The sequence below is a fragment of the Marmota marmota genome, unplaced genomic scaffold, assembly GCF_001458135.2.
Source record: "Marmota marmota marmota unplaced genomic scaffold, marMar, whole genome shotgun sequence".
NCBI classification, from domain to species: domain Eukaryota; kingdom Metazoa; phylum Chordata; class Mammalia; order Rodentia; family Sciuridae; genus Marmota; species Marmota marmota.
In genome coordinates, this window is record NW_025999900.1 from 34,667,092 (window position 1) to 34,683,021 (window position 15,930).

At 49.9% G+C, this 15,930-nt stretch overlaps 1 protein-coding gene across 1 annotated transcript; it reads left to right on the forward strand.

The window, feature by feature from the left end:
* The first annotated feature begins 5,305 nt into the window (after window positions 1–5,305).
* Window positions 5,306–15,924, forward strand: Jph4 (junctophilin 4). The gene is made up of 6 exons (XM_015492516.2): window positions 5,306–6,284; window positions 6,807–7,356; window positions 8,075–8,846; window positions 12,139–12,257; window positions 12,577–13,109; window positions 14,276–15,924. The coding sequence occupies exons 2-6, from the start codon at window positions 6,978–6,980 to the stop codon at window positions 14,357–14,359; spliced, it is 1,887 nt and encodes a 628-aa protein (XP_015348002.1). The 5' UTR covers window positions 5,306–6,284; window positions 6,807–6,977; the 3' UTR covers window positions 14,360–15,924.
* The last annotated feature ends 6 nt before the right edge of the window (window positions 15,925–15,930 follow it).

Here is a 15,930-nt window from a genome sequence, read left to right on the forward strand (position 1 = left end):
TTGAGTAATGATCATAATTTGATGTATCTTTAGTTTATCATTCTGTACAAATACAAACCACTATTATTAGATAAAAAGAAGCATGGGTAAGGAACTTAGAAATGCTGGAGGCTTTTTTCTTCATATCAGTTGTGCTGAACTCTGGCCTTGGCCCTCAGCTTCTCTGGGTCCCCAGATCCTCTTTCTGCTGCACCACAAGCCTGAATTACTCTGAGAATCTCATGGGTCCTAGTCTTACTTTCCACCAATGCTTACACAAGTAGTAGTGCTTAGAACAAATAATAATGAAATAAGACCTAAAGCTGTGCCCTAGGAATAAGCAATCCAGCCGGTTGCTACTTCTTGGGCATCTTATCCATGCCACCACCCAGGGCTCAAAGGCAAGGGCTCTAAGACCACTAGCCTGGGATCAACCCTCCTTCCCTGATCCTCTGCTGCCCCCACAGTCATTTAAAGTACACAAAGATGTGCACCTCAATGTGAGACAGGGTACTCAAATTCAGCATAGTTCCCATAGAGTGTCCTAGTGGTTATTAGAATATTGCCCACCTCCCCTTCTCTCCATCCCATCCCAGAGAATATCCAGCCTCTGCTCTCAGTTCCATTAGATGATGAAGATCCAACCCCTTAGCCTGACCCCCAAGAATACCCCTATTTATTATACCTGTTCTCTTCGCAACTATCCAAGGAAGCAAGTGGATTTAGGAAGGAGGATGGGGTACCAGAAGATGTCGGACTTTGGGGCAAAACAAATCTCACAAAAACCTCCCAGAGGTTAAAAAAAAAAAAAAAGAATATGTATGCCCCATTGCCCAATTACAGAGGGTTCATAGTCCTAAGGACTGTCCTTGGGTTAAATATTTCTATTCCAAGGCTGGATATGGTGATGCACACCTGTAATCCCAGCTACTCAGGATGCTGAGGCTGGAGGATGGCAAGTTTGAAGCCAAACTGAGCAACTTAGAGAGACCCTGACTCAAAATTTAAAAGGAGGAACCTGGGATTGGGGATGGGAGCTCAGTGGTCAAGTTCAATCCTCAGAGTGTGTGTGTGTGTGTGTGTGTGTGTGTGTGTGTGTGTTCCATGGTTAACCCAGTCCCACAGAGACATGTGGAGAAAAGAAGAAAATCCAGTACTGGTACATCTAGTGTGGTTTCTGCCAGCCCGTTTCCCTTAGCAGCAATCAGTGAGAGGCGGGGAAAGTCAGGCAGGGAAGGACAGCCTTATAGAACATTCTAGATCTGTGATCTGCTGAGCAGAGGGAAGCTGTGCGTCCAGCCAGCAGTGGCCAGACAGAGGAAATGCAGTGTCTGGCTGCTGGCCATTCCTACCCTCTCCCACTAAAGCAGGATCACTGGGCTCATCCTGACCCCTGGTGGCTGCCCATTAGATGAAGCAAAAGAGCTTTCCAAGCACCTCCATGCTCTAGGGACAGGGCGTAGCCAGCTGGGCTCAGTTCTGCAGGAAAGACAGACCACTATTCTACCCCAAGAACCTTAGTCAGGACTCCCAGTGATAGCGTGTTTCCTAAGTCTTCTTCAGGAGGGTTTGCTCCACTGGAGTTACCAGATACCCTCTCTATATAAGCCTGACAATCACTCCAACAAAATATAAAGAAAGTCCTTTCCACCTGTAATGTTGGCAGTGTGTGTGTGTGTGTGTGTGTATTACAACTAAAGATCAGTACGGGTCAGGTCAGGGTGCAATAAGACCTGCGCTTATACACAATTGTTGAGAGTATAAATTTGTATGATCTTTCTAGGAGTGACAATGGCAAAATAAAGTGAAAATCTTTAAAAAAGTGTTTTTATCCTGGGACCCAGTAATTCTAATTACAGTTATGAATTCAACTTTGAAAAATCAATAGGCTAGCTGGCCATAGTGTTATAAGCCTGTAAATCTCAGAGATTCCAGAGGCTGAGGGTGGAGGACCAAAAGTCTGAGGCCAGCTTGGGCAACTTAGGAAGATCCTGTCCCAAAATTCTAAAAAAGTAAAAAGGGCTGGGCGTGTAGCTCAGTGGTAGAATGCCCCTTGGCTCAATCACCAGTATGGGAAGGAAGGAAGGAAGGAAGGAAGGAAGGAAGGAAGGAAGGAAGGAAGGGGAATATCTAGAATTTGAAATAAATGGGGAGCAGAAAATAAGATTAGACAAGAGCAAAATTTTCTGAAGCTGGGTAAGGGTACATGGAGCTTCTTTTATTCTATTCTATTTTGATATATTTCTACTTTGATATATGTTTGAAATTTTCCATGTTAAAATATTTTTAAAGAAAACCTCAGAGAAGCAAAGATTTATTACAAACATTAATTTTAATGGCAAAAACGTGCAAACAGTATAAAAATGCTATGCTAGAATAGTTCAACAAATTATGGTGCATCCAAACAGCTGAATATTATGCAGCCATCAAAGATTCAAGGATGTTTTAATGAAAAAGAAAAATGCTTACAATGTAAAGCTAAGTGAATAAGTAGGATACAAAATTATATGTGCAACATTTAACTAATTGTGTTACATAAAAAATGCAGAAAAGAGGCATGAAAATACACTAAAGTGTCTGTTATACAGTGAGACTATGGTGATTTGTTTTTCTTCTTGATATTGTGTTGTATTTTCCTAATTCTACAATGAGTTTTACTTTTATAAATGTCCCCCCAAAATACATTTATTAGAGCATACAAACAGAAGTGATGTATATTGGGCTCCAAGGGCTGCTATATATTAGCTGTGCAACATTGAGCAGATTAATTAACTTCTGAGTCCCAGATTCAGCACCTATAAAATTGGAATAATGCCAAGCTATTTTTCAAGCCACCATTTACTTGATATCTACTATGTAGTTGGCACTGTGCCCAAAGTGGTTTTCCTTCCATACATTATCAAACATATAATTCATATATGACCATTTTAATCTCACAATAAGCTATAGAGTAAGTTATAATATTCCCATTTTAGAGGTTCACCAACTGCAGCTCAGAAAAATTAGGTAATGTGCTCAGGTTTGTCCATCTTTGGAAGTCCAGCTCTTGGCCTCCAGCCTGGACTGCTCACAATTACAGTTTTGGTGCAAGGCTTGAATGAGGCAATACAGATGGAGTGCCAAGCACAGTACCTGTCTCCAAGCAGAGCTGCTCTTCCACTTGATGCTAGCTCTTTCTCTGTGATACCAAAGGCAGAGGAATTGTGGCAAAATGTAACAGAGCACTAAAAAAAAAAAAAAAAAAAATTGAAAAAAAAAAAAGTCTTCATGCTCTAAAAGAAGGGTCTGCAGGACCTGTTAGGGATAGACCAAAAAGGGGGCTGGAAAGCTGGTCATTCAGGGAGATACACTTGTTCCATATATTTCAGGGTACTCCTATCCAAGATTTCCTCGGGACTCCATCAGACCCTGCACCTTAATTTGCAACTCAATATACAGTTAAGAGTCATCCATTCCCACTTCCTCTTACCCCAGTCATCCTTTCTCCCTTAAGAACAGGGCACAGTAATTCTCCCATATCCATAGATTGTTTTTTTTTTCTTTTATTATTTTCCCAATTTCTTGAAGAAAATGGAAATCTTAGGGACAAGACACTGTGCAAGAAAGAGGACTAGGTGCGGATGATGCAGCTGGACCTGCCCCAGAAGTCTCTTGTGGATTTATTTTATGCCTCTTTCCCTAGGGAGCCAGTTTAAGTTCCATTGGTATTTACTATTCTTACCCTATAAAGTTGTCATGGCACTGACCACAGTAGAATTTCTTGAAGATAGTTGTCTGTCTTCTCTACTAGATAGGAAACTCCATGAGGGAGGCACTGGGTGTTCATCACTAGGTCTCTAGCTCCTGGCAACATACCTGGTACACAATAACTATGTACACATTTGATGAACAGAGAAATAAATGAACTCTCCAACAACAGACATGTCCCAAGTGGACCCATAGCTGTCTTGTTCTGTACCAGCACTTAAAATATATGGTCCCTTTCCTGGAGGCTTAAAATTTACAGATTTCTCCTCATGTAAACTTTTAGAAAAAAACACAATAAAAGGGAAATTTCTGTTTATTTCAAACTTCATGTTTGTTTGTTTTCCCACAAAAGTACTCAAAATGGAATCTTTGAGTCCAAAGGAAGTTTTCCAAGCACATGAAACCATGGGAGGAATTACAGGGGTCAAAAGGTCTGAAGTCCTCTGTGGGTGGGTATAGGTTAGTGGTAGAACATGTGTTTAGCATTCTCAAGGTTCTGGGTTTGATCCCCAGCACCAAAAAGAGAATCTTGTGTTCTAATCCTAGCTCTTGCACCTCTACTGTGTGACCTTTCACCAGTGACTTCCCCTTCTTTTTTTTTTTAATATTTATTTAGTTGTAGATGAACACACAGTATCTTATTTTATGGGGTGCTAAGGATTGAACCCAGTGCCTCACACATGCAAGGCAAGTGCTTTACCACTGAGCTACAGCCCCAGCCCCTGTGACTTCCCCTTCTGACCTTAATTAGGGCAGGGGCTCAGGACAGGTACCTCGTATGAAAATAAAAGCAATCAAATGCATGTAACTATTGACTCTTTTTGTATGTAAGTGGACAGTGTCCTCCTTCCCAGATGCTTAGAGGCAAGGTACAACTAGATGTTATAAAACTGAGGAGGGAGGGAAGAAGTATCGTGCCTACTTATGTCTGTAAGAAGTTAAGGCCCACAGGTGCTGCACCTCTGGCTAGTGGACAAGGACAGAGGGGTGGCAAGTTGGGGAGAGCCTTGCCACAATAGGGGCCTGTCTATGTATTTTTGGTTTGTGTCTTTGTTGCTTTGCAGTACTGGTGATGGAACCCAGGGCCTCATGCTTGCTAGACAAGTGCTCTACCATTGAGCTACATCCCCAGCCCTACCTATGTGTCTTTGCTTGTAGGTTTGCAAGACAAGACTCCAAAGTCCCACATCTTCATGGCCTCACCAGGCCTGACATCCTCCCAGCCCCTTCAGAGGGTTGATCCAGGCAGAAAAAGTGAGGTGGAGAGCGAGTCCTGGAAAAGCATTAGTGGAGCCAGGCTTCCTGGCAGGGACCAATTTCGAGCTTCCTCAGAAAGTGCCAGTGGGTGAGCCTCCTGGTCCCCTCTGCACTTTCCCAGGGAGGACAGAGGATTCAATGACACACAAGCATCCATGCCCAAATGCTTCCTGGCTACAGTTCAAGCAGCTGGCAGGTTCATCTCTCTCCCCATGGCCTCCACAAACACCACTTCCGGCTCTCCTGCCTCAGTTTGGGTTCTTCCTGCCTGGATTTCTATACCCACGCCAGCCCTTCTCTCTGCAGAGCTTTCTCCCTCCCATCACAACCCTTATTTCACTCTCGATCTCCATATCTGTTTCTGAATTTCCTCTTTTTTTTCTCCTCCCCTGTTTCTCCCCTCCTTGCTATCCCTCACCAGCCCCAGAATGGGTGTCCCCCGCTTCCTCCCTCACCGGCTGCATCTCCCCACCTCCTTAGTTCTCACCCCTGCGCCTCTTTCTTTGTATTCCTCACGCCCTCTCTCGGCCTCGCGAGCATCTCTCCTCCCCCGCCTGGCTCCGGCCTCCCCCTGCCTCCCCATCTTCAGCTCAGTCTCCTCCCCCTAGCTCCTCTCCCCTCCCCTTCGCCTCACCCCACTCCCCGCCTGCAGGCTGGGGTTTCTTTCCACCCTGGGGGTCTTCTCTGTACCTCTCATTTCTCTCCACCTGCCTCCTCCCTCACCGCAGAGTTAGCGGGTACCCAACCTTTTCCGCTCGGGCATCCCCACCGCCACCCCCATCTTCACCACTTATTCTTCTTATCTGTCCCCTCCTCTCCCCACCCTCTCCTCTCTCTTCTCTCTGCCCCTTTAAATCTGCCTGGCCCAGCCTCCCCCGTGATGCTGGGATGGAGCAAACATTGATTTGTGCTGGGATGGAATCGGAATTTTGATTTTTTTTTTCCTCTCCCAACCATAAGAAGAAAAAAATAATAAAAACATCTCCTCTTGATAGCCCCCTCCCCCTTCTCATCCAGCTCCCAGCTCCTCTTCTCCATCTCCATCCAAGACAGGATTTTTTCCCCCTTACACTATTCTAATCTCCCCCCACCCCTGCCACTACCTCAGTCCCCACCCCACTAGCCTGCTCTTCCAGCTGGGGAGAGAGGGGACTCTCCCACAGCTCCTCCACTTTCCTTCTCTGGGTTGGAGCAGTCTCTCCGGAAGAGGAGGGGGCTTGGCTTGTCCGGGTGAGGTGGGAGTGGAGGTATCCTGCCATGGATGCTGTGCCTGGGAGGCAGCCTGAGCCCCAGCTCACATGGTGAGTAACCTGCCCCCTCCCTTTCGTCCATCTGCCCATCCCCACCCTCATCTTTCCCCTACAGAGCTTCCCCCATCCCCATCCTTTCCCCCGACAAACCATTTGCCCACCTGGATCCCGTCCCCCGTTTTATTTTTACCTCCCTCCCCCGGGTTTGCTGGGGAAGCTAAAGAACGAGGGCAGAAGGGTCCTGATAGCAGCCAGGAAAGCTAGTGGCCTACCACTCTGCCCAGGCCCCTCCCAGGACCCCCAAATTGCCACCCATATTAGGCGCTTTAGGGTTATAGGTTGGAGAAGTGGGACTCCCGCTTAGGGTGGGGGCCCCAAGTACTGGGAGGTTTCCTCTACAAGTTGGAAGGAATAGAGAAGCCCCCGTGCCCCCAAAGCTTGGGAGTTGCTGGAAGATGCTGCTGAAGGGAGGGGGGCGGGAGGCGGTGCTGATGCCCGGGAGCCACCGGGCCAGGGAGCGGCGGGCAAAGGAGGAGGGGCCTCGTTCTCCATTTGCCCCCTCTTTCTCCGCAGCCACTCAGGATGAGGGTCCGGCCCTGCCTGCCCGCGCTGGGGCCCCTCCGCCCAGCCCCGGTCTAACTGCCCCCGCCCCCAGGCCTCGCCCGGCCCCCAAGCCCCCAGCCGGTTCTCCAGCCCCAGGATGCGCTGAGCCGCTGGGGGGCTGAGGCCGCGCCAACTACATGCATGTCCCCCGGGGGCAAGTTCGACTTTGACGACGGGGGCTGCTACGTGGGGGGCTGGGAGGCGGGGCGGGCACATGGCTACGGCGTGTGCACCGGGCCTGGCGCCCAGGGAGAGTACAGCGGCTGCTGGGCGCACGGCTTCGAATCATTGGGCGTCTTCACCGGGCCCGGCGGACACAGCTACCAGGGCCACTGGCAACAGGGCAAGCGCGAAGGGCTGGGCGTGGAGCGCAAAAGCCGCTGGACGTACCGCGGCGAGTGGCTGGGCGGGCTGAAGGGGCGCAGCGGCGTGTGGGAGAGCGTGTCCGGCCTGCGCTACGCCGGGCTCTGGAAGGACGGCTTCCAGGACGGCTACGGCACCGAGACCTACTCCGACGGAGGTGCGGGGCCCGGCCCACTACTGTCTGTCTGCTCATCCGCTTGCGCCTCCCGCCGGTCTGCCCTGCGTGTGCCTTCCCCAGCCATATGCCCTCCACGCCCTGCTATTCCCCATACGCCTTCCCTAGCCATATGTGCCCCCTGTGCCCATCCTTCTGTTCCTCATGTTCCCGTCTGTCCCTCATACCATGCCCGGTCCTATGACCCCAACCCCATCTTATTGCCTCGTTCACCACCAACCAAAATCATACCTTTCTTATTTTTCTCCTGCCTGCTTCACCTTCACCAATTGGTCTGTCCCTCCCACCTCCCCTCTACCTGACGGTCTCTAAAATCGCTGCCTGTTTGCTCATGTTTTCATCCCTCGCAGTCCTGTTTGCCTGTCAAATGCCTATTTTATACCCCACCCCACCCCCATCAACCAGTCCCTCACCCTCTGAGCTTGGGTCGCCCGCCAGTCTTTCACACACTCCCAGCTTGCCTGTAACTCTCCTTTCGCCCTGTCTACCCACAATACCAAAATTCACATTATCTCCTGCTTCTGCCAGTTTTCCTTCTGCCTTCCACACCCCTAGCCCTTAATGCTCTTCCCAGGCCTCCATGCCATCTGCCTCCACCTCTCCCACCTGACACTTGGACATTCAAGGACTTTTCGGGGCGTGGGGTGGAAGGAGCGTAGTGGCGGGTTCTGACTTTCTCCCAACCTTACTCCGCCCGCAGGCACCTACCAGGGCCAGTGGCAGGCTGGGAAGCGCCACGGCTACGGGGTACGACAGAGTGTGCCCTACCATCAGGCGGCGCTGCTGCGCTCGCCCCGCCGCACCTCCCTGGACTCGGGCCACAGCGACCCCCCGACGCCGCCCCCACCCCTGCCCCTACCTGGCGACGAGGGAGGCAGCCCAGCCTCGGGCTCCCGGGGTGGCTTCGTGCTGGCCGGGCCGGGGGACACCGACGGCGCGTCCTCCCGAAAGCGCACACCTGCGACTGGTGGATTCTTCCGCCGATCACTGCTGCTCAGTGGGCTCCGGGCGGGCGGGCGGCGCAGCTCCCTGGGCAGCAAGCGGGGTTCCCTTCGAAGCGAAGTGAGCAGCGAGGTGGGCAGCACAGGACCCCAAGGCTCCGAGGCCAGTGGGCCCCCAGTCCCAGCACCTCCTGCCCTCATCGAGGGCTCGGCCACTGAAGTGTATGCAGGCGAATGGCGTGCTGACCGGCGCAGCGGCTATGGCGTGAGCCAACGCTCCAACGGGCTGCGCTACGAGGGCGAGTGGCTGGGTAACCGGCGGCACGGCTACGGGCGTACCACTCGCCCCGACGGCTCCCGTGAGGAGGGCAAGTACAAGCGCAATCGGCTGGTGCACGGGGGCCGTGTTCGCAGCCTCCTGCCTCTGGCCCTGCGGCGGGGCAAAGTCAAGGAGAAGGTGGACAGGGCTGTTGAGGGCGCCCGTCGAGCCGTGAGTGCTGCCCGCCAGCGTCAGGAGATCGCCGCTGCCAGGTGGGTGTCCAGTGCAGAAACCAATGCTGGGCTAAAAGAAGAGGTTTCTAGGGCTGGGGATATAGCTCAGTTGTCAGAGTGCTTGCCTCACATGGACAAGGCCCTGGGTTCAATCCTCAGCACCACAAAGAGAAGAGGGTGCTGTGAGCTCAGGGAGAAGGGAGGAGAAGCCTATAGGAGGGCCAAGACCCAAGGCCTATAACCTATTGGAAAAAGCAAGCTAAAGGTTAGGCAGCTGTAGGTCTGGGATTTGGGGTGTTTATATTTGAAGCTACAGGTGGATGTGGGTGTAACTGTAGGTGGCTGGGTATTTGAGGGAGGTGGTGTAAGACTGTAAGTGTGTCTTGGTGTCTTTTGTGTGGAGATGTGTATCTATGGAATCCATTGCTGTGTGTGGGAGTAGGATAAGGGTAGCTTTGTGCAGGCCCACAAGCCTCTTGGAACTCAGATACTCCCTAATCTTCCTCTAGCAGCCCTTTCAGCCATCAGTCCTCAGGCTGGGAGCATGAGCCATAGGCAGAACAGGGAGTAGTCCCTTCCTGACTGGTCCTGGCTAGACACCATTTTACCTTTGGGCCTTGGATAGGTCTAGTTTGTACAGCTGGTCTGTCAGCTGAAAAGCTAGTCTCTCCCAGCTTAGCCTCCTCCACCTCCTCTTACCCAACTGGTAAAGGTTTTGGGGGAAATTTTCTTTCTGTAAATCAGATTACATTTCCATACATCAGGAACCTTGCTATGTAAAACAGCACAGTACAATAAGAATATAATGCAAGCCACTTAAAATCTTTTAACAGATACATTAAAAACAAAAAGAAACAGGTGAAAAGAATTTTAATAATATACTTGAATCTAAATCAATGCAGCCAAAATATAATTTCAAATCATAATCAATATAAACTTATTGAGATATTGGACTTAGTCTCTGAAATCTAGAGTGTATTTTATACTTGTAGCACATCATTTTGATTCAGATTAGCCACATTTCAAGTACCCAATAGTCATTTATGACTAGTGACTTAGCACAGATATGAAAAAAGCCAAAAAGCAGCTGGGCTGAGTGGTCCACGATGATAATCCCAGCAACTGGAGAGGCTAAGGCAGAAGAACCACAAGTTTAAGACCACCCAGACAACTTAATGAGACCTTGTCTCAAAAAATAGAAAGGACTTGGGATGTAGCTCAGTGGTAGAGTACCCCTGAGTTCAATCTCTGGTACCACAAAAAATAAATGTATTTTAAAAATAAAGCCAAAGATCATTTTGTAGCAAGATATACAGGCTTCTGATTTATAGAACTTACATATTTGAATTTTTATATATTGAATTTTCTTTTAAATGGGTGGAGATATAGTTGAGGGATTTTGTTGAAATTTGAAACTATTTCAGAAGGTCAACAATCAGGATATCTCCAAATATGCTTCAGTGAATTTGAATAATTGGTGACAGGTTTTTTTTTTTTGTGTGTGTGTGTGTGTGCATGCGTGCGTGCACATGCATGAGTAGAAACATGTCAAATACCGAACAGATGCCTGAGCCAGAGAATGTGCATCTGTAGATGTATCTGAGTGTCTAGATGTTAGAATTCAGGGCCTGAAGCCAGAAAAGGGGGAGGGCAGAGCACCAGGGAACATTTTGGGCTAGATAGGGTGGAGGCATGTGCAGGAAAAAAACTGATCTCAGTAACTAGAGGATTAGGCAGTGGGAGGAGGCTGGTTGGTCTCCCCAGCAACAGGCCTAGCAACCCTGATTGGCTGCTGGCTGCCATGGAAACAGCAGAGCCTCAGCAGCAGGTGCCTCTGACAGGTAGCCTGAGCCCAACCTGATGCCTCAGTAGACACTTAGACTTGATTATCCATGCCCTCCATATACAAAAACACAGGTCCTTGTCAGTTTCGTGGCCATCAATAGAACTCAGTGCAACCCAAGACTGTGCTCCTCATACCTTGTTCCAAACCCCGAGACAAGCTCAGCTTCAGGACAAATTTAATCATATATAGTCTAAAAGCCCTAACACAAAAGACAGGGTTGTCTGAAATCCCTCCAAGTAGGCTGCAAAGATCCTTGATTCGCCAGGTTTAAAGGAAGGAGACTGGCCATATATCCCAAAGTAGATAAATAAGAGGTAAAGACTAAGACTACAGTGGACGTCACCATCCCCCATACCCAGGTTGCCTTTCTAAGCCAGAGAAAATAGGCCTATCATAAACAGGAGTCATGGTGTTGATCTGTTTGAGCCCATGGCAAGTACAGGTGATTACCTCCATCTCTGCCCCCTTGTGCCTCTCCTTAAGATTACCAAACTAATTTTGTGATTACAAGGCATCTACAATTAATAGCAGACAGTGAAAAGGAAGGGGAACTTGAAGAAACATCTACATTAGAGGGAAAACTGAGAAACAACAGTGGGGCAAGGATTAATAATGCTTCAAGGTGGCCGGTACCTAGGGAGCAGACAGGATGGGATGGAGTATGGAAGGGAGACTAAGCTTACCCAGAAAGTATAATTGCCGTTGTGAAAAAATGTGCATATTGGCAGGAGAAGGGATGTGATCATAGCAGAAAGGGGAGACACACCCTTATTCTGGTTCCAAAGCTGAGAGGCAGGGCAGGGGGAGAGTGGCATTGACAGAAAGGGAAGACATTGTGATTTAAAAAAAAAAAAAAAAAAAAAAAAGAGGCTAAAGAAAAGCAAGATGGAAAATTCTCATGCCAGGAACTCTGCACTGGAAGAGGATGAAATAATAAGGAGGTCTGACGGTGGGAAGGGGATTCAAGGCAAAGGGAAGGGGTGGCTGGGAACAAATTGTCACACACCAGGAGGTATGAGAGGGGTTGATAACAACAGGAGGTACAAACTGCCAAGAGGGCATTAGGCTAGTTGGTAAGCACCAAACAGGACCGCAGAGGATGTGTAAGAAAGGGAAGGCTCAGTTGTCACTGGGGTAGGGAGCAAGAGAGAGATGGAATAACAGAGTTTGGGGAGGGCCAGGCCCCTGCAGCTGGAAGGAGGAAGTGTTACTACAGGACACAAGGATAGAAGGGTGTGAGAGGAGCAGGAGAGTGTGATAACAGCAAACACCCCAGGGCCAGGAGAGGAAACCAAAGCAGGAAGCTGCCCTGACCTGCCCAAGAAGGGGAGCAGCTGGCAGTAAGAGGAAGGGTGAAACTCCCGAGGGGAGCTCAGATGAGGATGTGATATGGTGGGGACATGATGAGGTGGATGGAGAATCTGAGCAGGGGCTAATTTGAAGTGGAGGAAGGCCTGCTAAGTCCCCATCCCTGGGACCCAACAGGGCAGCAGATGCCCTTCTAAAGGCAGTGGCAGCCAGCAGTGTCGCAGAGAAGGCTGTGGAGGCAGCGCAGATGGCGAAACTGATAGCCCAGGACCTTCAACCCATGCTGGAGGCCCCAGGTGAGATGTGGGCATCCTCAGGGAGGGGAAGGAGCCCTTTGGGGAGCTAGAGAGCTCAGATATGGGAAAAGGGGGTGGGAAGCCCACAGGATCTGGAAATGGGAAAGCCAAAGTACAAGCCAAGGGCATAGATGATAGGGACCAGGCCCATTTGTCTGGGGAGTGGGATTGGGAATTTATGAGGTACAGTAACAAGAGGTTTGGGATCTACTGGTGAGAAGCTAAGAGCCTGGGGATATCAATGTCCCAGGAAGTGCCAGTCAGGGGCTCCAGCCAATAGCCAGTTAGACTCCACTGATTCTCAGCTATCCCTGCCCAGGTCGCAGACCCAGGCAGGATTCGGAAGGTTCCGACACAGAGCCCTTGGATGAGGACAGCCCTGGGGTGTGTGAGAATGGACTGACCCCTTCAGAAGGCTCTCCTGAGCTGCCCAGCAGTCCTGCCTCCTCCCGCCAACCCTGGCGACACCCTGCCTGCCAGAGCCCACTGCCTCCTAGAGGGGACTGGGGTCCCTTCTCCAGCCCCAAAGCTTGGCCTGAGGAATGGGGGGGGCCAGGTGAGCAGGCAGAGGAACTGGCTGGTTATGAGGCTGAGGATGAGGCTGGGATGCAGGGCCCAGGGCCCAGAGACGGTTCACCACTCCTCGGAGGCTGCAGTGACAGTTCAGGAAGTCTTCGAGAGGAAGAAGGGGAAGATGAAGAGCCCATGCCCCAGCTGAGGGCCCCAGGAGGCTCGGAGCCTGACCCTGTTACCATGCCGGTCCTGAGGGGCCCATCTTCGAGGGGTCCTGATGCCGGGTGCCTGATGGAAGAGTTTGAAGAGCCTGCTGCGACTGACAGGCCTGTCCAGCCGGTGAGACATCCTCTGTTCCCACCCACTTAATGCCCTCTTCTTTTTAAAGCTTTGTTTTGTCCCACCCCTTTCCAGACCTCTGTCTGATTCCCTGAGGGGTTTTGATTTCAACTCAGCTTTCTTTCTGCCTAGCCAGTCTTGGACCATATCTCACCTCAAACAAACAAACAAAAAAAAATAGGTAACTTTCAGTCAGGCGGGCGACACACACTTGTAATCCCAGTGGCTCAGGAGGCTGAGCCAGGATCTCAAGGATCTCGAGTTCAAAGCCAGCCTCAGCAATGGCAAGGTGCTTAGCAATTCAGTGAGACCCTGTCTCTAAATAAAATACAAAATAGGGCTGGGGATGTGGATCTGTAGTCGAGTGTCCTGAGTTCAATCCCGGGTACCAAAAAAAAAAAAAGGTAACTTTCAAACAGATAAGAGCCTCAGAGACCTTTAAGTCGAACTCCCTCATTTGACAATTGGGGGAACTGAGGCCCAGAACACTTAAAGTAACTTCCCAGTGTTACAAACTAATAATTAATGGTAGAACCAGAACATTTTTTCCTGTTCTCCTTCCATATCATTTCCAGCTCCCAGTTTCCTACTCCACCCCCAGCCCCACCTCCGCACTTTCTCTCTTTGGTGCCCAGAAATAAAAAAAGAAAAAATTGTTCCCTCCCTACCCTCATTCTCCCTCCCTCTCCTGGGAAGAAGGGAAATAGAAAAAAAAAAAAAAAGCAAAAAACTGGGAGAGGTGGAGTTTCCCCAGAACCCTCTGCTCTGATTGGATTCCAGGCCTTCTCCTGTTTCCTAGCAACCACATCCTCACCCCTTCATCCCTTTGCCCTACTGCAGTACTGGCTGCTACTGCCAATTTCTGCTACTAAGGCCAGGCACCTTCTGCCTGGGCCATATGATATACTGGTGGGAGGGGAGGGAAGGAGAGCGAGGAGGGGGGCGGGGCTGTTCCTGTCTCAAGAGTGCCAGAGCAAAGGTGGGGCTGGGAGAAGAAGGGTGTTTTGCAACACAAGACAGAAAGGCTAGACATCCCCATGCTCCGCCCTGTGTAGGGAGGTGGCTGGGACCCTTGGCTTTGCCACCTAAAGGGAGGGCAGGGAGGTGGGATCAACACTGGACTTGGTATTCAGGGACTGAGCTTGCTTCCCGCTCTGTCTCTCTAGGGAGCTGCCAACCCCCTGGTGGTGGGAGCCGTAGCCCTCCTGGACCTCAGCCTGGCGTTCCTGTTCTCCCAGCTCCTCACTTGAGGCTACTTCCTGGCCAAGCACTGGCTTTGGTTGCCTGCCTCTTCACCCCTTTGACCTGCCTTTTTCTCTTTTCCTCCCCCTCGTTGTTTTTGTTCCTATATTTCCTTCTCCTTTTCCTTTCTCTTCTGTCCTACTTTATTTTTGTTTCTTGCTTTTTCCTTCCCTCTCTTCTTTCAGCTTATCTCATTTACTCTAGATCTGTGTCTGTCTTCCTCACTCCCTTCCCCACCTCAACCTCCTCTTTCTCTAGATTGTTTACATATGAAGGGCTTTTCTCTCTCAGAGTTGCTGTCTTCTCTGAGACACATAAATCTAAGTCAGACCATTGCCCCCACACCCTTTCCACCTTTTCTTTAAACCTAAATTTCACCAAGGGTGGGGGTTTGGTGTCCTGAGGAGTCTCCTAAAAGCTGAGTGCAGAGGAGGAAAACAATGGAGAAGGGAGTGATTAAATGCTGGTCAGGGTGCTGGCTGAGCCACTGTGGCTTCCTGGCCCAAGCTGAAAAGGCTGAAGGAGGTGCCACCTCCACCTGTCACCTTGGAGAATAGTGTCTCCCCTCCCAGCACCCAGTTAGGTTCTTGGCTCACTGATCCTTCCCAGAGGGAGAAAAAGGAAAGTGAACAATAGAATAACTCCCTAGATCTCCCTCTTTCTTTCCTCAACAGCCAGCCTATCTTCCAACCCCCTGTAATGGCATGCCATGCCATGCCATGCCAAGAACAATGTGTAAAGGAACAAAAACTATCCAATGCAGCCAAGCCCACCCCTCTCAGACCTTACTACTACCCTCTCTACCCTTCTGTGTTCCCCTAAAAGTTTATTTGGTTGGTCTGGACTCACTTGTGGCCTTTGATTAAATTCCTAAGGGGCCTAAAAGAAGACACTTCTACTGCAGAGTGCTAGAGGCATTTGAGCAAGGATACCACTCCCCAACTCTGACAATTGTGGTGGGGGGAGGCACTTCTGGGGGATGGAAACAAGAGCTCACAGGGCAGTAGAAGCTGTGACAGTCTAGTAGGCCCCGTGGGTTTTGTCCCTTCCCCCATCACATCAGAATCTCCTGAAATGAGAAAACAACAGAAGGAGGGGATCCAAGGAAGCTGATCTCTCCCACACTTCCCAGGCAGGGCAGAGGTGGGAGTCAAATCCAGGGTGAGAGGTGGGTGGAGAGACCTGTTTGAGGTTGTGGCTGATCCCTGGTACTAGCTTTCCCCCTGGGGGTAGGAAGCCCTAGGAAGAGGGGAATGTGGGGTCCCCAGGGGATTTTTCCTCCCTCCCCTGCATGAGGCAGAGACAAGCTGCCTGCCAACCCCCTCCCTTGAGAAATGGCCTTGCCCGGGAATGCCCACCACATATACCCTCTTCTTTTTTCTAGTCAAACTCTGTTTACTCCTTGGCCTGCCTCCCTCCTTCCTCCCCTCTCAACCTTTACTTCTGATTTCTATTTCATGGAATTTGGGATTGAAGTTATACAACAGTGCCGCCAACACCAAGTCTTGCAGGAAAAAAATACAAAGAAATTTAACAAAAAAAAATATATTAATAAAAAAGTTCAAAAAAGGGGGGGGAT